The sequence below is a fragment of the Vulpes vulpes genome, chromosome 4, assembly GCF_048418805.1.
Source record: "Vulpes vulpes isolate BD-2025 chromosome 4, VulVul3, whole genome shotgun sequence".
NCBI lineage: Eukaryota > Metazoa > Chordata > Mammalia > Carnivora > Canidae > Vulpes > Vulpes vulpes.
The window spans coordinates 131,203,870-131,231,709 of NC_132783.1; the positions used below are offsets into that span (position 1 = coordinate 131,203,870).

General features: G+C 39.8%; 1 protein-coding gene across 1 annotated transcript; it reads left to right on the forward strand.

Moving 5' to 3' along the window:
* The first annotated feature begins 373 nt into the window (after positions 1 to 373).
* On the forward strand, positions 374 to 27,840 carry LOC112933529 (UDP-glucuronosyltransferase 3A2-like). The gene is made up of 7 exons (XM_026016705.2): positions 374 to 688; positions 2,818 to 2,919; positions 12,691 to 12,799; positions 15,218 to 15,749; positions 21,375 to 21,606; positions 23,116 to 23,335; positions 24,479 to 27,840. The coding sequence occupies exons 1-7, from the start codon at positions 595 to 597 to the stop codon at positions 24,753 to 24,755; spliced, it is 1,566 nt and encodes a 521-aa protein (XP_025872490.2). The 5' UTR covers positions 374 to 594; the 3' UTR covers positions 24,756 to 27,840.

Here is a 27,840-nt window from a genome sequence, read left to right on the forward strand (position 1 = left end):
AGAAACCATCTGATGAATGATAACTGCAGGCCATTTTCCTTTGGGAATCAGTTTTTGGGACCTTGAGATGGGAACACTGGCAGAGATTTAAGCAGGTACCCAGGGACATGGGGCATGGGGATGGCAGTATGGGGTCAAAGGAGCAGCTAGGAGGTGGGAAATTTTGGGTAGAATCCTTAAAATGGAGATAGGCCTGAGTCACCTGAACATTGAACTGTCTTGGAAGCCACTTCCCAAGGTCCCTACCATCCCTGGTTCAGAGTGTCTTCTCTAGGGAGAGTGTGGTGATTGCAGGGACAGAGAGGGGTTAAGGAAAGCTCACTAACTCCTCCTTCCAGCTGCCGCAGGTTAGGAGCCTGAGGACAAATTAGCCAGTGGGGCAAGCACCTTGGGGGAGGAGCAGTAGGGCCAGAAGTGACAAACAGTAGAGAAGACAGGCAGGAGCCACCCCTCTGCTCTTCTCCAGCTGCCTGCCAGCACATTTCCTTGGCTGCGAGTGCACACGTGTTCCCAGAGCTCACAGGTCACTGTGAAGGCCTCAGGGCTCAGGGCTCTGGACACAGGGCTGGGCTCCGCAGCTAGTACGGACCGAGCATGGCGGGGAAGGGAACGCTGCTGCTAGCCTGCCTCCTCCTGCCTGGGTTCCTGCTCTCAGAGGCCGCCAAAATCCTGACCACATCCTCACTGGGTGAGTGCTTGGAGGGAAAATCAGAGACAGCTGCATCCTGGGCACCCATGCCGGGGCTCAGGCACACACCCTGGGGTCAGGAAACCCTGTGGGTTTTCAGACTGGATTGTGTCCCAGGCCCCTGGAAGGAGAGGTGGGCAGGCCTGTGTCACAGAGAGGGGTCCCCACTGCTGGGCTGGGGGAGTCAGTTCTGGAGAAAACAGTGGTTTCCTTTCCTCTCCTTTTATCTGCTTTGAGGTGCTTCCCATGGCGCATAGCTGGGGCCAGAATTTAGATCCAGTGCTAGCCTGGAGACCTTAAGCCATCTACTCCAGGGAAGGATGGGATTTTTGGAGGCACACCCTAAAAATCTGGGGGAGTGCAGAGTAGATGGTAGTAGACAGTGGAAGTTGAGGTCAGTTTTGGGCTCCTGGAGGCCAAGGATGGGGGTTCCTAGGGGCAGCACAAAGTGAGATGTGTCTAATGGGACACCTGGAGAAACAATGGGGCACAGGAGGCGGACCCTCTCTCTTGTCCTTGCTGCTGGAAGGTTTTGAAGGACAGTGAAGCATTAATTCTGTCAACTGAGTTTTATTACCTTTACTTTTGCCTCAAAGGGAGCAGAAGGGGAACAGGAACACTTAGCAGGATAGGGGGCATCACAGGATGGAGCTTTCCCAAGACTTCTGGATTCATTATGAAAGGATAAGGAACTCCCCTGATTACTGTTAGAGCCCCAAGAATCTGGGGATCTGAGAACTGGAAAAAACCACAAAGATCATCTAATTGGGTCACCTGATTTTATTTCCTGACAGGGACACTGAGGTTCAAGGGAATAAGGGGCCTTTTGCCAGAGCCCACGAGACACACTCCAACTTTACTGTTTTCTTACCTCAAACCTGTCCTCTTCCCCAAACTCTACTCTTTACAGTGGGGATTCCTAAAAATCACTATTTTCAAAGCCCTGTTTTCCATTTTAAACCTGTTTTTTAATGATAGAGGCAGCAGAAAAAAATGTTTCCCCACGTTCCAAAAGCACAGGTCCTCTGGTCTCTGAGATGGAGCTGGTGTGGTTTGGAGGTGCCAGAGGCCCCGCCTCTGTCCCAGAAGGTATTGGGCTCACCAAGACCCTCAGGAATGGTGGCCTCTGTGGGAGGGCTTCTCTCCTTTATCCATTTCTTCCAAGGATTCGATGTGAGCCAGAGAAGCAGTCTCAGGAGGTACAGGTTTGTGTTTTCTATAACCTGTGTTGCCTCACTCAGCACAGGTATAGATATAAAAAACTCCAGTAGTTTCCACACCACTGCTGTAGTCCTACAACCCTCTCTGCTGACCCAACCATCAAGAGGCCTTTATCTTCCAAACAACCCCCACTTTCCAGTGTGGGCAAATTCTATTCCTTTCCCCTGGATCTGACTTTCTCTGCTGCTGAGATCCATATACTCAACACAATCCGCGTGATGGCTGATGTCTTACACAGTCTTTGCAGTGATAGAACCTGTACCTCCCCAGAGGATCAAACTTCTCTTTCATAGAATCTCAGGAATCTTAGGAAGGGTGATCTCCAAATCTATCATGTACAGGGTCCTGCAGGTCCATCTTAGGGCACACAGTTATCCTTAATCTGATGTTCAGCAATTTTCCAGCTCCAACTGGAAACATCCTGCCAAATATATTTGAATTTCAAAGATTTGGATTCTAAATGGTGGGTGTACCTCCTTCTGCTCCAATGGCTATTTCTTCCACTGATACTCAAGTTTTCCATTTCTTGGTCTGACTGTAACATACATTTCTTAAGGTAAAGTTCCCATAAGAAGCTCTGACCAATTGTCAGTAGGAACCCTTCCCCCTCCCAAACACGGTACTGTGCCTAATTTCCACTGTGTCTCCATAAGTGCTGGCTGCAATCAGCATGTACTTAGGATCAGGAACTCCTAAGGCCAAAGAAGAGAAGCTCTTCACACTGACTTAGAGACTATCAGTCACTAAAGGAAATATTGATGGACGACTTCCACAGGTTAAGATTTGCGAAGACACTGTAGGGTTCTTGGCTGTCTCTGCCCCCTTACCTTGGATTTCTCCTTCCTCCACATCAATTTCAGACCCTCTGTTCTCATCCCTACAAAAATGAAATTTTGTATTGTTCCTAGGTGGAAGCCATTATCTGCTGATGGACCAGGTATCTCAGATTCTTCAAGATCATGGTCATAATGTCACCATGCTTCTTTATGGAGAAGAATTTTTTATCCCAGGTGGGTTTTTTGATTTCTTGTTTGTTTATTTATTTATTTTTTGTTAATCATCAAATTCTTCTATCCCAGAGAGACAGTGTCTTCTGTATAGCACTGCTTAGCACAAAATCTTTTTGAATCTAACTATATTGAAAGAAGGGGAAATATGTGTGCATGTATGCTTATGTTACCTGCTGGATATCATATTGGGCTCTGGAGGCTTGGCCTCCAGAACTTCCACATTCCATAACTCCATGTTTTACCACCTTAGCTAGGTGCCATTTCATCTCAGGCAAGCCTCCATACATCATTATTAATCATTTTGATAACCACTACTGTGTGGTGTGGCTTTAATATGTTTTGAAGAGAAGTCTTCAACCATCTTTGTAGCTTCTGTTACATAAGAAGAGCTGCGCTTCCTGTTTCTAGGTTACTTTCTACTCTTGTTATGAGACCTGAACTTTAAGGAAGCTTTACAAGAATGTCTTTTAGTCATGTCCTAGGATCAGAATCTATCAATGAGTTGATCATATATTCTTGAGACATCACTGGCTGCCCATGACTTGTGCATAGTGATGTCAGAAGTTCTTGGGTCACTGAATCCAAGAATATTGCAGCAAAGATGAAGCTCTTCAATCTTGTTGAGTCTTCTCTGTTGACAGACAAGCATTCAGAGGACCAGAGAACTCAAAAGATTTGTTCATGTTCACACAGCGGGTTAATAATAGAGTGGGTGGATCTAGAACTTTAAGCTCTGGGTTCCTCATTGAGAATTACTGAAGCTTTAATTTAAAAAAAAATCTCCAAATTCATCACCTTTGATGAAAAACAAGTCTGAGCAATTATGAAATTCTAAGATGAACTTCAGGCTCTGTTCCTGTTTAATCACCTTCTAGACCTGGCCCTACATCGTTCTCTGGATTTCCTTCTACACATATCCCTTTGTATCTGCCTTGATTGTCAGTCTGATTGTGTATTTGCCTTGACTGCCAACCATGGTAATTTTAGTCCATGATCATTTCATTTTGATGGTTCTCGTGGATTGAGGAACTGCTGAAAGCTTTAGACCCTCTACCACTTTAACACATCCACCCACACTGAAACTAGAAACCATTCAGAGGCCCATGGATTCCCCTTTGTTTTATTCTTGGTTCCAAGTTTTAATAGTCCAGAGTTTCTTGCAATATTTACGATTCACTGGAGATTTCTGAGGTTTTGAAATGGATTATTTATCTTTCTCTTCAGCAGTAGACTTTGGTAGAGGTCTGCAAATAAGGAAACACGTGATTGGATTATTTTAGTTGACCTGATTCAATACTCACTATTGAAACTTTTGAGCCTGCATCAACTACCTGCTTGTATAACTTCCCTATAGGGTTTTTATTTACAACTTTAATGAATAAATGACTTCAGAAATAATGACGTAACTTCAGGTGCTAGTGCTGAGGTGTAAGTTTATTTCAATCAATAACTGAAATCACAAGATGCCGCCCTACAGAGGACTGAATTGTCTGCAGGTCTGACTCTTCCTTTTCCTAAGAGAACTTGCTGCACCTCTCCGTCTACCAGGTAGACACTCCCCAAGTGACAGGTCTTTATTTTGGGGATGTGTGCAGTTACATCATTGATTCTCAGGGGCTTGCCTACAAACACTGAAGCAAAGTTTTGCCTAGAGGAACATTATTTTGACTAGAGAGTTCTCCCTCTTTCAGCCAGTTAGTTCTGCTTTCTTTGGGTGTGGAGGTAGAAGAGCAGCTCAGAAGCTTATGTAAGGAAGCCCCATCGCGCAATTGAGTTTTTGATTGGATTCAGGGCTCCTCAGTTTATCTATCTAATATTGCTTACCTTAGCATTGCGAGTTAAAAAGAAAAGAAAGAAAAGAAAAGAAAAGAAAAGAAAAGAAAAGAAAAGAAAAGAAAAGAAGAAAAGAAAAGAAAAGAAAAGAAAAGCCTACTATATTAGTCTGCTGTTACCAAGGTGGGGTCGATTTCTTATAGCTGGGGTTTATAGAGCTTAATAAATTATAACCACCTTTGCCTCTGAATTTTATTTATTTATTTATTTATTTATTTATTTATTTATTTATTTATTTTGCCTCTGAATTTTAGAGCCAATTGAGACAAAGTTACAGGAGTTAGATCAAAATGAACCTTTATCCAGCTGATTGGGGAGCTTTCCTTTATATCTTCATTAACTGTCAAGCTGAGTAGTGGCTTGAAAAGAGGCTCTGTAGAACCCCTGGGCATTGTTCTGTTTATTCTTTATGGGGTTTGGGTAATTTTATCACATGTTTGACTGTTCTCAGGAAGACTCCAAGCCTGAGAGCTTTGTCTCCCGATGGCTCCCTTGTGGTATCCAGGTATTGTGCTCCGTGAATGCTAGCTGCCATGTCCTCCCCCAAATCTGAAGTGTTCCACTGAGGGAGAGGGAGAAGGCCAGTGCAGGTCTGGGGACCTCCTCCATGAGCTGTATCTTGGATATTTTCTCCAGCCACCCATGAATGTCCTGTGCCACCTGGTATCCAATGTCTAAAAACCATTTCAACCTGTATTTGGCCTGGTTTTATTTAGTTACTTAAAGTAGGAATTTCAGTATGTCCTGTCACCTTCTTGTGACCGCACACTGAAGTTCCCTATCTTCATTATTTAAACCATTGCATTTAAGTAATATTGGCATATAATAAACTGCGTATATTAAAATATATAGGTTGATATATTTGGACAAATACATATACCGATTATGTCAAAATAATGAAAGTCACTAATTGGTTTTCAAATGTTAAACTATCTTTGTGTTCTAGGAACAATTACACTTTGTCAAGATGTATTTTCCCTTTTATGTAATTTTAGATTTAATTTGCTTAAATTTTGATTTAAATTTTTTTAATAATAAATTTATTTTTTATTGATGTTCAATTTGCCAACATACAGAATAACACCCAGTGCTCATCCCGTCAAGTGCCCCCCCTCAGTGCCTATCACCCATTCACTCCCACCCCCCGCCCTCCTCCCCTTCCACCACCCCTAGTTCATTTCCCAGACTTAGGAGTCTTTATGTTGTCTCCCTTTCTGATATTTCCTACCCATTTCTTCTCCCTTCCCTTCTATTCCCTTTCACTATTACTTATATTCCCAAAATGAATGAGAACATATAATGTTTGTCCTTCTCCAATTGACTTATTTCACTCAGCATAGTACCCTCCAGTTCCATCCACGTTGAAGCAAATGGTGGGTATTTGTCATTTCTAATGGCTGAGGAATATTCCATTGTATACATAGACCACCTCTTCTTTATCCATTCATCTTTCGATGGCCACCGAGGCTCCTTCCACAGTTTGGCTATTGTGGACATTGCTGCTAGAAACATCGGGGTGCAGGAGTCCCGGCATTGCATTGCATCTGTATCTTTGGGGTAAATCCCCAGGAGTGCAATTGCTGGGTCGTAGGGCAGGTCTATATTTAACTCTTTGAGGAACGTCTACACAGTTTTCCAGAGTGGCTGCACCAAAGAAACAAAAGCAAAAATGAACTATTGGGACTTCATCAAGATAAGAAGCTTTTACACAGCAAAACTAAAAGACAACCTACAGAATGGGAGAAGATATTTGCAAATGACGTATCAGATAAAGGGCTAGTTTCCAAGATCTATAAAGAACTTATTAAACTCAACACCAAAGAAACAAATAATCCAATCATGAAATGGGCAAAAGACATGAAGAGAAATCTCACAGAGGAAGACATAGACATGGCCAACATGCACATGAGAAAATGCTCTTTCATAGTCTTTCCTCCTTTATCGAATATTAGTTGACCATAAAGTTCAGGGTCCACTTCTGGGTTCTCTATTCTGTTCCATTGATCTATGTGTCTGTTTTTGTGCCAGTACCACACTGTCTTGATGACCACAGCTTTGTAGTACAACCTGAAATCTGGCATTGTGATGTCCCCAGATATGGTTTTCTTTTTTTAAAATTCCCCTGGCTATTCGGGGTCTTTTCTGATTCCACACAAATCTTAAAATAATTTGTTCTAACTCTCTGAAGAAAGTCCATGGTATTTTGATAGGGATTGCATTAAACGAGTAAATTGCCCTGGGCAACATTGGCACTGTTGGGGATTTACCCCAAAGATACAGATGCAATGAAACGCCGGGACACTTGCACCCCGATGTTTCTAGCAGCAATGTCCACAATAGCCAAACTGTGGAAGGAGCCTCGGTGTCCATCGAAAGATGAATGGATAAAGAAGAGGTGGTCTATGTATACAATGGAATATTCCTCAGCCATTAGAAACGACAAATACCCACCCTTTGCTTCCACGTGGATGGAACTGGAGGGTATTATGCTGAGTGAAGTAAGTCAATTGGAGAAGGACAAACATTATATGTTCTCATTCATTTGGGGAATATAAATAATAGTGAAAGGGAATAGGAAGGTAAGGGAGAAGAAATGTGTGGGAAATATCAGAAAGGGAGACAGAACATGAGAGACTCCTAACTCTGGGAAACGAACTAGGGGTGGTGAAAGGGGAGGAGGGCGGGGGGTGGGGGTGACTTGGTGGCGGGCACTGAGGGGGCACTTGACGGGATGAGCACTGGGTGTTATTCTGTATGTTGGCAAATTGAACATCAATAAAAAATAAATTTATTATTAAAAACATGCTCTGCATCACTTGCCATCAGGGAAATACAAATCAAAACCACAATGAGATCCCACTTCACACCAGTGAGAATGGGGAAGATTAACAAGGCAGGAAACCACAAATGTTGGAGAGGATGCGGAGAAAAGGGAACCCTCTTACACTGTTGGTGGGAATGTGAACTGGTTTAAAATTTTATACCTGTGTCCATGTAAGTCATCATTATGTGATTTTCTTGGGATTTTCTTTTCTTTGTTTCTTTTTTCTGGCAATGTTATCAGTGAAATACTTTCCTAATGGAATACTTAGGTAGTGTTCCTCTTTCAATTTTCTGGAAGGGTTTGACTAGAATTAATATTGTTTCTCCCTAAATTGTTTAAGCCAGTCAGAGATACAGGCTTTCTCTCCTAACCCCAAAGTTAGGTTCGGATGTTGAGACTTGGATCCTTATATGCACACCAAAGGTTTTAAAATGCTTTATTTTAGGGGCACCTGGCTGGCTCATTCCATATAGTACACAACTCTCCATCTTGGTATTGTGGGTTTCAGCCCACTTTGGGTGTAGAGATTACCTCAAAATAAAGTCTTTAAGAAAACACAACAGTTTATTAATGACATAATTAGGCTTCACGGCGGAAAGTAAGGCAACTTCCAAACTGGTCCAAAAATGCATTGAGAGAGCAGGAAAAGGAGAGTATGTGTGGGCTTTTATGGTGCTCATTGGTGGGGCTGGAATGGCTGCTTCCCTTCATGCTTGACTGATGACCAGACCATTCTGTCTTTCACATATTTCAGTTCGAATTTTTTTTTTAATTAAAGATCTTTATTTTATTTATTCATGAGAGACACAGACTGAAAGAGAGAGGCAGAGACACAGGCAGAGGGAGAAGCAGGCTCCCCACAGGGAGCACAATGTGGGACTCGATCCTGGGACTCCAGGATCAAGACCTAGGCCAAAGGCAGGCGCCCAACTGCTGAGCCACCCAGGTGTCCCTTCAGTTTGAACTTGTATAAGTAAATCATTATGGCATTTATGAGACCTGCTGCCTGAGGCTGGTGAGGGAGTTGAATGTTTCTCTGAATGTCTTGTTCAGAAGACCGGCATTGTGCATTTAGAGAAGTGAATTAGTTCCTTGATTATGATCAATAATGTCCGAAAATCTGTAGAAGATAAGGGCAGTCTTGCTTGAGACTGTGTACTTGCCTTTAGTGCGTGGAGACATGTGTAGCCTTCATTTATATTTTGGATACCTGTATGGTGAGAGATTCTTAGTTCTTTACCAAAATGGAACAAATTTTCTTCTTTATAGATCTCTTTAGAATGCATTTTTCTTTTTAAGTTAACTTTGCTAGTTTCTGTCCATATCATCTGTTATAGTTTATTGCTCTCTAGAGATCATAGAATTCTCCTACAGTCCTTTTCATTCTGTGTGGTCATCAGTAGTGTTCCTCCTTTCATTTCTGTTCCTAGTAGTTCGTCTCTTTATTGTTTGTAAAGTTTCTTGATTATTTCAAAAAACTGTCTCTGTTTTCATTGATTTCTATTGGTTTTCTATTTCCAATTTTATTAATTTCCTCCCTAATCTTTGTTAATTCTACCTTCTGTCTTAGGTCTAGTACACGTTCTTCCCCAGTGTCTTAAGGTTGCAGAATAATTTATTGATTTGATAACTTTCTTTTTTAATGTAGGCATTAAAAACTGTACATTTCCTTCTAAGTCCTGCTTTGGGCACATCCCATAAAAGTTTTGGTATGTTGTGTACTCATTTTTATTTGTCTCTAAGTATTTTATGATTTGCCTTGTGATCTGTTTTTGATGCATGGGTTATTTAAAAGGGTATTGTTTAATTTCCAGAATCTGTGAATTTTCTGGTTTTCCTTCTGTTGTGAATTTCTATCTTCCTCTTGGTGGGGTCAGATATCCTGTGGTAAGTATGTTTTAAACTGTATTGAGACTTATTTGTGGCTGAGCATATGGTCTCTGCTGGAAAATGTCCCATATACCCTTGAGAGGCATGTGTGTGTGTCATTGCTGGGTAGAGTGTTCAGAAGCTGTCTGTTATATCTAGTGTTCTATCTGTGGATGAATGTGGGTAAGTCTTCTACTTCCTTACTGATCTTTCTTTCTGGCTTTTCTATCCATTATTGAAAGTGGATGTTGAAATGTCCAATGATTATTATAGAACTGACTGTTTCTTCCTGTATTCTTCTAGCTATTGCTTTAGCTATTTTGATGGTTTCTCATTGGGTGCATATATCTTTATAATAGTTATATCTTCCTGCTGTATCGAACCTTTATTAATATATACTTTCCTTCTTTGTATCTTGAAATCTTATTTGATTTGAAGACTTTTGTGACTGGTATTTGCTCATCTGCTTTCTTTTGCTTAATACTTGATTGGAATATCGTTTTCCATCATTTCCCTTTCTGTCTGTCTGTGTCTTTGGATCTACAGTGAGTCTCTTGTATACAATATGTATAGTTGGATCATATTTTATTTTGTGTGTTTTTTATTTTTGTATTTATTTTCTTAAGACATTTTCAGAAAAAAATATATATAGTTAAATATGTGTGTTTATATATAAAAGAAGATTTTCACTAGTTTCTATTTGAATGCATGATGGCTAGGAAAGCTTCTTATACACTCATGCTGGAAGTGGAACTGGTATAGTTGTTTCTTGATGGTCATCAGGGATGGAAAGACCTTCAACTGACACGTAATTGTTCCCAGCAATTCAGCTGATGTGCCATATTTGGGCTTTGTGTAGGGGAGCAGCACATCCTTCTTGTGAGTTCCTATGTGAATGTTTGTGTCCTGAATGAGTGTGGTCAATGAATCCCTGCAAAAAGAGGTTGTCCTCAATGCAGTGTCATACATGTGCTTCTCTGGATAAAGTTGATGTGGCTAAGATCTCGCTGGCAAGGCTTGTGTGCAGGGTTATTGAGGTAGTCCATGGGAAGCCAGTTACAAGTGATCTGTATCCTTCCAAGATGAAGGTGAAGAGACACTGCAGCTGAGAACTTGTTGAAATAAGAATTAAACAGAATATATTACTAAATCCACCCTTGCAAATTAACTATTAGTAATAAGATATAGTCAGACATTTCCATAACATTAGAAATGGGGGTGTTTAGTATGATAGGTCATGTCCATAATGTTGTAGTCATCCACTGCAAGGTATTATTACTTCTTTGTTGGTTTAAGAGTAGTCTAAACTAGGCCATTCAATGGAAAACCAGGGGAGCTAATCACTCCTTTGCTTAATAGATCCTTTAAAGTGGGATTTAATCCTTAAAGGCACTATCTATAAGTTGCATTAACAGTTTTAATATGTGGGTCAGATCAAAGGGTCCTATTTTGACAAACTCATCAGCTTGTAAATGCCGAAACTTTGATTTTATTTTAATTTTTGACTTGTTACCTATCAAGAGCAACCATAGCCACTAGGAGGTAATGTAAATATTTTGCTGTAATGACTATTGGATATTTAATACCAGTAGTTAAGATAGGACATAAATATCTGCCCTCCAGCTAATATTTTTGACTCCTAAGAGTACTGAAATTTTCAGGATAAATTTGGTGGACTCCACTCATATATCTGTTATTCTTGCCCCAGCATTGATGAAGACAATTAGTGGTTCATTTCATCTGATGTTAAAAGTATTTAGAAGCTCTGGTCTAGAGTCACAAAAGCCAATGGGCCATTCTTTTGTTATAAAGTTTTTAAGAAAGTAACGTTATATTCCATGTGAATCACAACTAAGAACTCTGTTTTAACTTCTTTCCTGACTCTCTCACCCTGCCCTGCCCCTCTCTTTCCTCTTTATTTTGGCTGCTCTTAGATGTGTTTTGGGGGAGGTTGTGCATTCTAATCTACACATATTTGTAAGTTTCTTCTTCGGAACGTCCCAAATCATATTGAGTCTTGAGGCCACACTGGTGGTAATTTTGAGAGATGTGAAATTAACCTGAGTTTGAATGAACTCCTTGAATTAACTCCATGGGCATGTCATCAGTGTTTTACCCCACTACAACGTTAGTCAAGGTTTTCTTTTAACTTCAGAGTTGTAATCAGCAGCAGTAGCAGAGGAATTTTCTGCGGTTCTAGTGCACCTCCTACTGTTATGAGTGTGAATCTCATCCTGTGACATGCTGACTACCATTCTTCAAACATTCTGTGGGCTTATAAACTGGAATCAGTCTTGCCCAGAGCACTGTCTATAATGGGGGCAGTCCTGGAGACACACAACTATTGGTCACAGACTCTACCTAGTCTAGTGTCAATCACAGTTCATGCTGGGATCCAGAAGCACAATCCAAGCTGATATAGAAGAGGGATTTGTGTGAGACACATGACCCAGGGCCACTGAAAGGCTAAACCCATACTTTTGTCCCCAAATGCCAATTATAGAAGCTTGTAAGTGGGATAGGTAAGGATTCCCCTACCTGGGTCTGGCTTGCTTGGCTTGAAACTCTTGCTTCCGCAAGAGAAGGCATGTTGAGGCTTTCTTCTCTGTTTGCCAAGATATGTCACAGAAGGTTAAGGGAGAGACGTAGCTTGAAAGCTGTCATCAGTTCAACTTCAAAAATGGTATCAGACTTTTTATTACACATGGGGGAGAGGCCAGGATGTGAAGTAGGGTTGCAGAGGACTGCTATTTTTAATTTAGGCATTGGTATTTTTTTTGGCTAATTGAGAAACCTGTGCATGTATCACTTTTAATTTTACTGAAAATTATTTCTTTTTCTAAATGAGAAATGACTGGAGATCTAGGGTAAAATAAGATCTACATTGAAATACAAAGTATACCATTCACTAAATGTGCACTCTTGACAAATTATCTGGTATTCCTTTCTCACCTATAGAATGGTGAATAGTAGAAACTTTAAATAGAATAATCTACTACATTAAAATGAATAAAAAAAGTGACTATATCATTATATGGTTCTCAATAAAGTTTAGCAAGTTGCATGACTGAAGAAATGAGAAAGCTGAAAAACCAAACCAAAGTTCAAAAAGCAAATACCGAGTATATATCCAATCATTGGAATAAGCAAACCGTGATATCATCATGCCAATGTTAATTCAGGTTGTGTGGTATAATTACACATTTCTCTATTGGTGTTTTATTTTTTTATTGTTTTGTTTTTAGAAAAGAATGAAATTTCATACGAAGTTCTAAGTTGGCTTCCACCTGAAGATCATAGAAAGGAATTTAAGAAATGTGTTGATTTCTTTGTGACAGAAGCTCTGCATGGCAGGTAATTTCTTTTATTCCGTGAGTGAATGCATTGCCATTTTAGTGATATGAATGAATGGTTGGATGCACAGATACTTGGTGTGAGTCTAAGAGGAATGGATGGATGGAAAAATGAGTAGATGACTTTTGCACTACCAATCACTCAATCTGTGTTTATTGCTGCTCTCCCACTGAAAGCATGAATGTATTTCTGTATAGTGAGGAGGACTGTTACTCTGGATCTTCCTGGCAACATTCACTGGACAGTGTTTGCATATATATTCTCCATAACACGGAAGGTGGGACAGGCAACTTAATTTCTCATCGTTGGTAAACAATGAGAACCACCACATCACACTGATTTTTCCTCCCATTTCCTCACATAAATTCAAGAATAGAAAGATGCTTAGGAATATTGATTTTTTAATACCTTGAACCACTATATTTTAAACTAATTTTAAAAACTCAAATAATTTGATGATATACAATCAAAGAGTAATCTGAGGGATTTTGTCATTATCTGAGATATATAGGAAGTTCTTCATCTTTGACGTTGAACATAAAGACACAAATTCATCTCTTGCTTGGTTAATACACTGGCCTAATGCCCATCCTCCTTCTTTCCTTAGAAATTCTATCTGCAAGGTGCCTTTTGGGCTCAGTTGTTAAGTGTCTGACTATGGCTTGATCTGAATTTGGTCTTGATCTCAGAATTCTGGGATCATACCTACCTGCAAGCCCCTGTGTTGAGCTCCAAGCTCAGGAGGGAGTCTGTTTGTCCCTCTGTCCCTTCCCCCATGTGTTTTCTCTCTCTCTCTCTCTCAAATAAATAAATAAAATCTTAAAAAAAATAAATTCCATTTGCTAGTAGGGGCCCCTAAAATCTAGCTTTTTCAATAAAGCCCTGTTCCTTAGTCAAACTAGAAGACCAAATTCTCTCATCTGTAAGAGATGTGATCTACAGTACTCATTTGAAACTTTGTCTATTTTATCTTATGTTGTTACTCATATATTTTTGAATTATATATCTCACCTCTTCTCCCTCAGCTTTATTATGTCAAACTGTTTTTGTTTGTTTGTTTGTTTGTTTGTTTTTAAGCCTTATTGAAAAGGCTTTGTTTGTTTGAAGCCTTGTTGGCTTCATGCCCAACAAGGGGCTTGAACTTATAATCCTGATCAAGACCTTAGCTGAGATTTGGAGTTGGGTGCTTAACCAACTAAGCCACCCATGTGCCAAGACTGGTTTGACACACATGTTTAATATGGTGCAATATATTGAGCACAGTGCTTTCCTATATTTTTTCAATTTATTACCTTAATTTCTGTGTTTCATGCTCTAACTTTAGAGGACTTTGTACTTCATATCCTGAATTTGTCAATAATACTTAGCAATCATTCTTTATGAAAATCTTTTAAAATATGATAGAGGATAATTTCAGCCAATCATCTGTTGTCACTTGTAGTTGATTCTATAGTTCATGTAGACATCTGTATATTGCTAATGAGCTCTCACCTGTGGACCTTCCTTAAGTGGGCTGACATAGTGGTATGTTGTGCAGCTTCCAGGTTTGCTGGGCCTAGATTCTCTCAGTCCTTCATTCAAGTAGGAGGCCCATGGGTCTTCAAAGCACTTGTACCTGTAACTTCAGGTCATTAATATTCTCATCTATTTCCCATATGCTGTATAAAAAGGATCATTTTTCTTGTGGGCACTAATAGGGAAACACTGAAGGATTATGGTTCCTGGGATAGTGTCCTAGACAAGAGTCTTAATAGATATTGTTAAAATTTTAACATGAACTTTTGTGAAATCAGCTGGCATGAAATAGTAATCAGCCCTAAATAGGCTTTTATTTTGTTTGTTTTAAATGTTGATCTTTTCAGGTAGGGAGATGTAACTCTCATTGTTCAGCTTAGAAGTTGGATTCTAATATTACCATCAGAAAGTTCCTTGTGTGAGACAATCTGTCAAATTCAGGATATACTCAATTTCAAATAAAAGGGCTACAGCATGAATATTAATGCCATGAAGGTACTTCCACAGTTTGGTTAGGAATCAGGATGGTCACTCATAAAAGGTCAGTATGCAAATGAAAGTTAAACAGAGCATCACAGAATGTATCAACTAGACATGGAACTCTGAGATCTGCTAGTGTCAGAGAATGTATTCAATGTAGAAACACCTAAATTAGCTTTGCTAGTGGGTGCATATGGATTGGCCAGAGAAAGGGGAGGGGAGGAAGTGAGAATATTTTAGGAAGCAGGAACAACCAGAGTAGAGTGACCAGAGCAGAGTATTCATTGGACATTGGTAAAGTTGGTGGGTTGATGTTAGAGGTGGTCTTACTGACATGAGATTTTTTTTTGAGCCCAAAATATTCCTAATATTGTGAAATTAACACCTCCAATGAATACTTGTCATTACTTTTGTTTTAAACAGAGAAACATTTGACAACTTTGTAAAGTTAATGGGACAACTGGGGATTCGATGCAGTGATTTGCTAAGGAGAGGAGATATCATGGATTTCTTTAAAAATGAGAACTTTGATCTGGTATTTGTTGAAGCATTTGACTTCTGTTTTTTCCTGATTGCTGAGAAGCTTGGGAAGCCATTTGTGTCAATTCTTCCCACCCAGTTCGGCAATGTGGACTTTGGGCTACCAATCCCTGTGTCTTATATTCCAGTATTCCGTTCCTGGCTAACCAACCCCATGGATTTCTGGGGCAGAGTGAAGAATTTTCTGATGCTCTTTGATTTCTCCATGAAGAAATGGCAAATCCAATCTACGTTTGACAACACCATTAAGGAACATTTTCCAGAAGGCTCTAGGCCAGTTTTGTCTCATCTTCTAAAGAAAGCAGAGCTGTGGTTTGTTAACTCTGACTTTGCTCTTGAATTTGCTCGGCCCTTGCTTCCCAACACTGTGTATGTTGGAGGCTTAATGGTCAGACCTGTTAAACCAGTGCCACAAGTAAGTAAAACTGTAGCGCTCAATATCGACATCATGCAGAGCTCTTCAGTGCAGAATTGGTAATTCCTCTGCCAGAGGGAACTGGGAGTAATATATTTTTAATTTTATATTCTATTTTAAATTTTATTTTATGTGGTAAAACCACTTAATATTAGACTTACCCCCTTATCAAATTTTTAATAGTGCAATACATAATTATTGACTTAGGTACCATGTTGTTCTTCAGATCTCTAGATCTTATACATCTCATTTACCTACAACTCTTCCTTCATGGACTAGTAGCCACGCTTTTTCCTCATCACTGTGCCCCCCACCACCCAACCCCTGGCACAAACCTTGAAAACCAGTTTCCACTTTAGATTCCATGAATTTGACTATTTTAGATGCTTCATATAAGTTAATTCATGCAGTATTTGCCATTCTGGCTTATGTCACTTAGCGGAATGTCCTAAATGTTCATCCATGTTTTTGCATATTACAAAATTTCTTTCTTTTTAATGTATTCCATTATATATATATATACACACATACAATTTCTTTAGCCATTCATCTTTTGAATGGATATTTTGGTTATTAACGTGTCTTGGGTATTGTGAATAGTGTGCTTCAATAAATATGGGAATGCAGGCATCTCTTTGGGATCCTAATTTCCATCTTATGGGTACAGAAAGAGAAATCAGATTGCTCCATCATATGGTGTTCTATTTTTAATTTCAGTGGGAATTTCCATACTTTTTTCCATAAGTGGCTTCACCACTTTTCATTCCCAACAACAGTTGTGAGGCTTGGTCTTTCTCCATATTCTCAACACATGTCTTATATTTTTTAATAATAACCATACTAATAGATATGAAATGACATTTCATTGTATAATTGATTTGCATTTCCCTGATGACTAGTATTGTTGAGCATTTTTTCATATATCTGCTTGTCATTTGCATGTTGTGTTTGGATAAATGTCTATTCCAGTCCTTAGCCTATTTTTTAATGTGGGTATAAGATTTTTTTTCTATTGAGTTGTCGTCTTTCCTATGCATCTTGGAAATTAATCTCTTATCAGGAATAGTTTGCAAATATTTTCCATTCTGTAGGTTGTCTGTTGCTCTGTTGATTTTTTTTTTTTTTTTTTTTTTTTGCAGTGCAGAAGCTTTCTAGATTCATGAGTCCCAACTGGCTTTGTTCTTGTTGGTATTATTTATTTTGGTGTTCACTTTGAATTTGACATTTTAGTTTCTTGTGCATTGTGCTATATCATTGCAATCATTGCCAAGACCAATATCATGAAATTTTCTCCATGTATTTTCCTCCAAGAGCTTTCATGTTTAACTCTTTTATCCATTTTGAGTTGAGTTTTTTGTATGTTGTTAAGGTGAGGGTCGAATTTTATACTTGTTCTTGTGGATATACACATGCTGGGGGTAGGGATGCTGGTGAGAGAATGTTTCCATAACTATTTTCTGGCTTCGGTGGACTGGTTACACATTTGCCTGCAGTGCAGTCTGTCTTTAGTTCTTTCTTTCTTTCTTTCTTTCTTTCTTTCTTTCTTTCTTTCTTTTTTTTTAAATGTTTCTGTTAGGGAATGAGAGCACGGAGCTTCTTCTAGTTATATCATGCTCTGCTCTTCTCAATTTTAAATAATAGATTTACATTAATCTTATAATTTTCAAAAGATAGCAAAGCTGATTTTAAGTGGTCCTCTTGGATGGTTCTTATGGTGTAGTGCTGGATGGAGTCAAATAGAGCCAGATTAAACAATAGATTAAAGGCTTTGAGCTGGGGACAACTAAACAATGCAGAAGAGGGAAAAAAAACCTAATGTTTTTGGAGAATTGACAAAAGTGTATTAATGCTCATTTTTAGAGCATTAAATCTGAAAGTTCTAAAGAATCATCTAGGGGTGGCTATATAATAATTAATATCACACAAAATAGGCTTAGCTCATAACTTTTACAGGATATTAGGATATTTATAAATGGTTTAATATAACAAAATGAATGTAATACAACATATTATTAGAATGAAGGGAAGAAAGAAATACATCATGTCAACATATGCAGAAAAGTTATTTGACAAAACTCACCCCTTTTCATGATAAAAACACTCACAAAACTAGGAGTATAAAGATACTTCTTGGACATGATAAAGAGTATATAGAACACTCACAGCTAACATTGTAGTCTTTATGATAGACTGAAATTATGTTGCCTAAGATCAGTAATCTAAGATGCCCACTTATATCACTGCTATTCAAATATGCCCTTGATATATTTTGAAGGCAAGAATAAGAAAGAAAAGGCATCCAAATTGGGATGGACAATGTAGAAATAGTTTGATTTTCATATGACATAATTCTCTATATAGAAATTCCCAAAGAATTCATATACCAAAAAGAAACTACTAGTTCTAATAAATTTTTTTAAAGATTTTATTTATTTATTCATGAGAGACACAGAGAGAGAGAGAGGGACAGAGACACAGGCAGAGGAAGAAGTAGGCTCCATGCAGGAGCCCGATGTGGGACTAGATCCCGGGTCTCCAGGATCACGCCCTGGGCCGAAGGCAGATGCTCAACCACTGAGCCACCTGGGCGTCCCTAGTTCTAATAAATTAACCCAACAAAGTTTCAGGGGAAAATATCAATGTGAAAATATGATTTGTGTTTCCATACAGCAGCTATGGGCAATCTGAAAATAAGATAAAGAAAACTATTTCAACAGCATCCAATTAAACTGAGGAATTGAAAGACATGTACATTGGACACTACAAATTTGCTGAAAGAAATCCAGGAAGACCAAAATAAATAGGAAGACACCTCCAGACCATGGATGGTGATACTTGATCTTGTTAAAAGAGCAATACTATTCAAAGTGATCTACAGATTTGATCTAATCCTTATCTACAGTTCAATGGCCTTTTCTTTTTATAGACATGAAAAAGCCAATTTTCAAATTCATATGGAAATGTAAGAGACCCTGAATAATCAAAGTAAAATGAAAAAGAACACAGTTGGATGACTCACATCTCTGACCAATTCATTTTTGAAAAAGATTTTGCCAAAACTATTCAACAAAGGAAAGAATAGTCTCTTCAGCAAATGCTGCTGATCCCACTGGATATTCACATGAATAAGAATGTATTTTGAGCCTTTCTCATACCACATACCAAAATTAAGTCAAAATAGATCAATGGTATAATTAAAAAGGTAAAAGCCATAAAATATTTAGAAGAAAAGAAAGGGATAAGTCTGCATGGACTTATTTGGCAATGAATTTGTAGATATGACACTGAGATGAGTAACAAAGGAAAAAATAGATAAATTGGGCTTCCTCAGGATTAAAAACTTCTCTATATCAAAAGTTGTTGTATAGAAAATGAGAGGACAAGTTATCAATACAAGGCAAGTATGTCCCCTCACTGCCACCTTTTAGACTCATTCTGGATGTTCTAAGTAAAGAAATGATATGTTGGCAAATGAAAAAAAAAAGGAAATAAAGGAAAGATAATATTCAAGGAAAGGAAATGTGACAAAAAAGGAAAAAAGGTATATAGATTAAGAAGGAAGCAATAAAACTAATTTGTTTGCAGATGATACGATGGTCCATTTTGAAAATCTGAAAAAGCCAAAGAATAAAAAAAATAAAAATTCCTGAAATAGGAAGCAATCATAGCAATGTCCAGGATACAAGTTTAATGTATAAAATCAATAGTTTTCTTATATGTTAGCAATGCATGGAGGAATGTGAAATTAAACACACTATACAATTTATATTAGCACCACCAAAAATGTGATCTTGGGAATAAATCCACAAAATATATAAAGATTTATATGATAAAAACTATAAAACTCTAATGAAAGAAACAAAAGAACTAAATAAGAGAAAATTCATGTCCATGGATCGGAGGACTCAATATTGTCAAGATTTTAGTTCTCTCCAAATTATCTATGCATTCATTGCAAACACAGTCAAAATTTCAGCAAATTATATTGTAGATATTAATGAACTGATCCTAAAATTTGCATAGAGAGGCAAAAATCTTGAAGAGCCAACACAATATTGAAGATGAAGAATAAAGTTGGAGGACTGACATTTTCAATTTCAAAACATACTATAAAGCTACAGTAATCAGGACGTTATGATATTGGCAAAAGATTAGATGGATTGCAAATGTAACACACTAGAAAACCCCAAAATAGACCCACACAAATTTAGTAAACTGATCTTTCACATAGGAGTAAAGATAATAGTAGAGAGGAAACATAGACTTTCAAAAATGTGGTGCTGGAAAAATGGGTATCTGCACACATACAAAATAAATTAGACTCAGACCCTACACCCTTCAAGCAAATTAGCTAAAAATGGGCCACAGACCTAAATATAAAATGCAAGAGTATAAAACTTTTAGAATATGATATTAGAGAAAATCTAGATGAACTAGAGTCTAGTGAAGACCTTTTAAATGTAAAACCTACGTTGTGTTCTGTGAAAGAAGGGATTGATAAGTGTGCTAAGTTGAAATTAAAATTCTGTTTGGGGCACCTGTGTGGCTCAGTCAGCCAAGTGTTTGCCTTCGGATCAGGTCATCATCCCAGGGTCCTGGGATGGAGCCCTGGTTTGGGCTCTCTGTTAGCCGAGGCCTGTTTCTCCCTCTGCTTCTCCCCACTTCCCACCCCCGGCTTGTACACACTCTCTCTCTCACTCAAATCAATAAATAAAAATCTAAAAAAAAAATTCTGTTATGGGAAGACACTGTCAAGAGAATAAAAAGAGGAGCCACTGAACAAGAGCAAGTATTTGGAACAGACTTATTTGTTCAAGACTATTATTTAAAATATGCAAACACTTTATACACACAAATATACATAGTATGCAAAGAACTCTTAAAATTTAACAATAAGAAAACCAATAATTTAAAAATGAGGCAAAAACCTTCCCAGACCTTTCAACAAAGAAGGCAGACAGATGGCTAATAAGCTTATATGAGGCAGACACCTGATAGAGACCCTTTCCCATCATCTACTTCAATTTCTAGAAACCCTACTGCCCTGTACTGGGCCAGGACAGCAACTGGCACTCTCCCAGCCACTAGCATCCTAGCATTTAGGAATGGCATCGGGACACTCCTAAATGATAATATATATGCCCCCACACCTAGAATGAGGATGAGGATGACCTTGGTACTGGGGCCATGTTTTCAATGAAGAAAAATTCCCAACACGTGGACTTTCCTCTTTATAAAACATTGTTATACATGCAAGTCCTGGATCTAGATGTTGGTGCCACAGTATGCTTTGAGTCTTTCATGGGCAACATGGGCTATTGTGGTAGTGACTGGATCACTAAAGCTCTCTTCACGTTCATTTGAGATTATTGAGTGTTTTTGTATGGTAGGATGTGTCCTGAGGTTTCAGAAAAATGGCCTCAAGGCTGCCAGACACAATGGACATGAACACAGTGCAGAGAGCAGTGAGCCGTCTCAGGGGCTATGAGAGCCACTTCAAGACAGTGGGCTTAGGCTCACTGGAGAGGAGGGTATATTTTGTAAATAGCTGACTTTGATTCCAAGGCTGTCTGGGCTTTCATGAACAACTTTGTTCACCTCGTTTCCTTTCTTACCTCTCTCCAGGAATTTGAGAATTTCATTGCCAAGTTTGGAGACTCTGGTTTTGTCCTTGTGGCCCTGGGCTCTATGGTGAATCTCTATCAGTCCCGGGAAGTCCTCAGGGAGATGAACGGTGCCTTTGCTCATCTGTCTCAAGGGGTGATATGGAAGTGCAATCCTTCTCACTGGCCCAAAGATGTCAAATTGGCAGCAAATGTGAAGATTGTGGACTGGCTTCCCCAGAATGACCTCTTGGGTAAGGAGATCCAATCTACTTCTATGTTTCCATTTATGTATCTTTGGGGCTCCACTGGGCAACTCTGCCAACATGGGAAGGGGCATCTGGTAGCCAAAGATAATCTTGAGAGGACAGAAATGGAGTAGCTAGCTGGAGTTCTTAGGAAATGAGACTATACTCCCCAAATCAGTAAAACTGGCGTGTTTTCTTCTTCCTTTCTATTGCAGTCCTGACACCTACAGCCAGAAACAATATTGTCATTAGGATGTTTTACCATATTTGGCACAGACAAAGGTTGCCCAGACATGATCCAAGACTATTTGTGGACTCTTAGAACACGTACTGGGGGTCTTGTTGCCACTGTTGTTCCTGGCCACTTGAGTATTTGTTAGGCCATATACCATTATAGACACCCACACACCCACACATTTTAGTACATTCTCATACCCTACAAAAGATGTACTCAAGCTTTCAAAGAATTGATGTTGATGGTGTCAACCCTTCAGGGTGTGCCAAGGTATCTGAGTGTCAAGCTGACTAACCTCTTAGCCTTATCCAGTTATTTTGTCCATTGAATTCTCTAATAGCAGAAAGCTCCTTATACCCTATTGCTGTCATTGTTCTGTGCCACTTCTGGAGCCCCTCAGTGCCACAACCTTTGTCTACATCAAAGATTAGTCCTCAGTATTGTAGCTCACAAATATATTGGAAACTTAAGATAGAGGACTCTGCACATATATTCACAGGGCATGGGGTAGGGAAGAGAATTGTGATTTTCAGAGAAATACAAATAGATTCTGACGCACATCACTGTTGAGAGGCAGTTTGAGGTGAACTTTTCATTATCAGCACTTGTTTTAGTTTTGTCTAAATAAGAGTGGGGTGAGCACACAAGAATTGGAAATATTGAGAGGCATAGAGCATCATTGCCTACTTTAGAGGGTTTTTATGAAATTGAGGAGAAGGCAGATATAGTGTAAGTTTGATGAATACCACATGAGATGTGATGTCAGTGAAAGTGTTAGCCTCCAGATAAGAGGGAAGTGCATGAACAATGAAAGAGAAGGCATGAGACCTATTGAGTGAGAGGCCTGGAGAGTGAGAGACAGAGACAGACAACTAGAGACAGAGATAGTAAATCACAGGATAAACAGAGTGGGACTGGGAGAGACAAATAATGAGAGAACAGACATAAGAGAAACAAAGGTAGAGACAGAATAGAAAGATAAAGATGGGTGGAGGGATGGATGGATGGAGGAGAATGCTGGCTTCAGCATGCTCAGCAACTGTCTCCGGATTCTAGGTCTTCGATGGATTGATAGAGAGGAATCTCTGTACAGAGACAAGGCCAGAATTTTGTATCTTGGGGAATATGCATCCTCGAGTGTGCCCTAAACGAACTCAGTAACTCCATTTTCTCCAACATCCTTTAAATTCCTTTGTATTTTTTTCTGCCCTTGATACTTTCAAAGATATTCTGAAAATTTTCACCCTGCACTTTTCTGTTCTGTTCCCAATTTGCAACAGCTCACCCACACATCCGTCTTTTTGTCACCCATGGTGGGATGAATAGCATAATGGAGGCCATCCAACATGGTGTGCCCATGATAGGGATTCCTGTCTTTGGAGAACAGGCCGAAAACCTGATCCGAGTAGAAGCCAAAAAGTTTGGTGTCTCGATCCAGTTAAAGCAGGTCAAGGCAGAGACGTTGGCTCTGAAGATGAAGCAAGTCATAGAAGACAAGAGGTATGGAGCTCTTGTGGCCACTTGGGTTTGTGGTCACTTAGGCTGAATGAAGACATCAAATACAAGAGCATGGTGTGGCTTTTTTTTTTTTTTTTTTGCTATAAAAGTTGAAGCTTCCAAACTTCCATGGAATAATATGTGTGTGATGCTAATGGCTGCCTGTTTCCCCTGAGGGCAAGACTGGACAATTTAGGTTAGATGTTAGGTTCAAGAACAGTTTCTACCTTAAGGGTTTTGAGGACTCTGACCCTACACAGGGTCTGTGAGAGGTCTTATATTTTGGGGCTGCTGATAGAATTACACTAGGGAGGTCACCATCCTGTCCCTCAACATGCCACACTGTCTCCGCCTGAGGCCCTTTATCAGTGATGCTACCTATGACATCCTTCCCTTCCCTTCGCTTCCCTTCCCTTCCCTTCCCTTCCCTTCCCTTCCCTTCCCTTCCCTTCCCTTCCCTTCCCTTCACAGGGCTGGCTCCTCATGACATGGACTCCTCTCCAATGTCCTCTCCTCAGAGAGGCAGGAGGTCTTTGTGTGACAGTCCTAGATGCACTATTTTCCCAGCCCCTTCAATCATTACTCATTTTCTCTTCTTCACACTTCTCAGGATCAGTAACCACCCCATTTCATTCTGTTTGAATTTATTGTGTGTCCCTTCTACTAGCTAGTAGGGAGTAAGCTCCCCTGGATGGCAGGTGTGTCTCTTGTTTCCCCTGTGTTCTCAGTTAAAGGGTCCATGTTCTCTTAAGTAAATTCTAATATAGGTCAAGAATGTGGTACCCACCATGGACTGAATACCTTATCAGGGTCTCGAGGACGTTTACCCTGAATCGGATGTATGTCACATCGCATATATCCCTGTATACTTTTCCTTTATTGTAGCATGAGTGTCCTTGGGTAGAGACTTGTCCTTACAGCTTAGTCATCTTTGTATAGTTTAGCATTTTAGCACTAGGCTTGGATCTTTGCATGGTGAGACCGGTTAGAACTTCGACTGTGACAAGATCAGGCCAACCACTTTTCCTTCAAACTCAGTCTTTTGTGCATATGGATGAAATGTGTGTGTGGTGTGTGTGTTGATACAAGGTCTCTAAGACTTCTGAGGTCACATGAGTAACACCCCAACGCTGTCTCTGCCAACAGGTACAAGTCAGCAGCCGTGGCTGCCAGCATCATCAGGCGCTCTCACCCCCTGACCCCTGCCCAGAGGCTGGTGGGCTGGATCGACCACATCCTCCAGACAGGGGGTGCAGCACACCTCAAGCCCTATGCCTTGCAGCAGCCATGGCATGAGCAGTACCTGCTGGACGTCATCTTGTTCCTGCTGGTGGTCACCCTGGGCACCCTGTGGCTCTGTGGGAAGCTGCTGGGCATGGTGGCCAGGTGGTTGTGTGGGGCCAGGAAGCAGAAGAAGGCCTGATGGAGGTTCAGCCTTGACAGGTGTTTGGGGAGCCACTGGTTGCAGATGGCTTTCCCCAGCACAGGACACCCCTGGTGTCTTTCCCGTATTGGTACTTGAGGTTGGCGTACAAATATCTCCTCATAATTTCCTGCCCTCTTTGGAAATTCTTATGAAGCAATCTTGGGGATTATTTTTTCAAATTGTGGTAAAATACATATTGTATAAAACTTCATATTTTAGCTATTAATTGTACAGTTAGTGGCATTGAGCACATTGACATTATCATGGAAACATTACCACCACCCACTCCAGAACAAATTTTATCTTCCCAAACTCAAACTGCACACCGATGAAATAGTAATTCCCCATATCCTTGCCCCCACCACCAGCCCCACGCCTGGCAACTCCTGTTCTACTTTCTGTGTCTATGAATTTGATCTTGGCTTCCTGACTTACCCCTCATCAGTGACATCCTCACTCAGACCCAAACCTTCAGCAAACATCCGCACCTTCCTCCCCACTCCCTGTCCCTAGACACAGCACCCTTCTTACTTCATCCTTGGTGTCTGACACTTAGTCTCTCTGCCCAGTCCAGCCTCACATTTTATGAGATCAGATACTAGCCAGTACTTCCATGTTGGGTTTTCCTCTTGTCGGTCCTTTTCACCTCACCTCCAGGATCAGGAAGCCTGGTCTCTGTCCTGCAGCTAGGCAGGAGTGACTCCCCCAGGACTCCACCTGTCTTCTCTGTCCCAGGTCCCTCCTGTGAAGTACTCCTCCTTGGTTGCTCAGGCCTGAAGGCTGCCTTTAGGCCACAGCTAGGTTTTCACTTCTCATAGGCCCCTTTTCAAGATTCCCTCTCTTAAAATGTAATCATGGAGACCTTACTTGAAGATCCTGGACTTCTCCATGAGGCTCTGGATCCTCAGATCCAGTGAGTATGGCAGTTCCCAGGACTTGATTAACTTAGGAAACATCCATCTGTGCCACCACCACTACCCCCCTGCCCCCGCAAATGTGGCACAGAATATCCCTCTATACCTCTATAGGAATTACATTCAGTTCCTAGCAAAATACACCCCAAAACGTGTGCCTTAACCACCAGGATTTTTATATGTTTAGTGTTTGATTCTCTGAAAAGGACTGGTGTGGAGGCTCCATGTTATTGTCTGTAGCTCCCCCCTATTTTTTTGGAGTTTTCTATCTCCTTTATTAGATACCAGGCTCCCTCTCTGGTAGGTTCCTTGTATAATATATTTTACTTTCCTTCAATTGTGCCTTCATATTTGCTTTTGTGTTTTCACATGGAATTCACTGTATACTTAAGCATTTCAGACGTATAGTATCTTGTATATGGAAACATAGTGAAGAAAGCAGTAGATATACCGGATGGTCCCAGATACCTTAGTTTTTGATTGCTTAATTCTGAGGTTGTGACTACATGTTGAAATAACTCTAATGGAGGATGAAGCAGCTACTACAAATATTCCATGTAACAAGGGAAAGGACCCCACCCTTTGGGAATATTATAGGATAACGTAACATTCTGGGTAGAATGTCCCTGGTGCCAGTGTGTAGCGACATGTTGCACCATGTCACCTACAGCCACAAGCACGTCACATGAGGAAGTGTGTGTGTGTGTGTGTGTGTGTGTGTGTGTGTAATTCAAGGTCTTAGTTCTGCAATTCTTATGAAATCTCTGAAACTGGTTTCTGACAATAGTTCCTTGAAAAGCAGACCTGAGGTTTTCTCTGTGTTGTCATTAGAATAAATAGATAAACCAACAAAAGGACCAAGGGATGAGGCTTCCAGCTGATGTTCCTGCTACCACCATGTCATCCTCCCTGAACACTTATAACTCAGTAAGGCCAACTCTGTGCCTGCTGCTTCCTAAGCTCCACTCCCACCCAGGAAATCTGATCAAAGGGAGCCAGTGAGCCAGGATGATGCCTCTAATCTCCTTACATCAAAACCTTATTCACTGAGCTGACTGTCAGCATGGCCTTGATGGTATGAACGTCTGATCTCATCATTCCCTGGTTCAGATCTTTTGTCAGTTCTCATTGCATAGAATACAATCTCTCTGTGATTGGTTTCTGGCTACCACTCCAAATGTATCTTGCAACTCTGAAATAGACCCACATGGACATGTCAGTTGATTTAGACAAAGGTGCAAAGACAAATCAGTGGGAAAAGAGAAATCTCTTCAGCAAATTATACTGGAACAATTGATATCTGAATGGTCTTTCATTTTTACTTAATGACATACACCAAACAACATTTAACTGTCACTGCATATCATACACAAAAATTAACTCAAAGTGAATCATTGACCTAAAAGCAAACCCTGAACATTCTAAAGGAAAATCACTGTAGTCCTTTGGTAGAACAGATTTATCATTCAGAGCACACAAGCTCAAATCATAAAAGAAAAACATTTGATTAACTAAACTTTGTCAAAATGAAAAACTTTTTTACTCTTAAGACAAATATATAAGCTATCAACTGGGAGAAAATATTGCAGCACATTTCTCAAAGAACTTGTATCTAGAAGATACAAAGAACTTTTATCAAAGCAAATCTTACAACAAGTACAAAAATGGACAAAAAATTTTGAGCAGACACTTCTCAACAGAAGATATGCAAATGACCAATAATCACATGAAAAATTACTAGACACATTAGTCACTAGAGAAATACAAAATAAAACCACAGTGTCACAGCACATCTACTGGAACAGCTACAATTTAAAAAACTGATCATATGAGTAGTTAGCAAGAAGATGGAGCTACTGGGGCTCACATCTGAGAGGGGGTGTGAAATAGTGCAGCCACACAGGAAAATCACTCCACAATTTCTCAGTTCAGCACATACTGACCACATGATCCAGCCATTCCACTTCTGGTATTTACTCAAGTTAATGAAAGCCTCTGTCCATGTGGAAATCTGTCCACAATGTTCACAATAACTTTATTTATAATAACTCCAGACTAAGGAAAAATTACATGCCCATTAATAAGTGAATGGAGTAACATTTGTGTTCTATCCATATAATGGATGCAGTTTATTGAATACAAATTATACTTTAAAATTGATTTGAAAA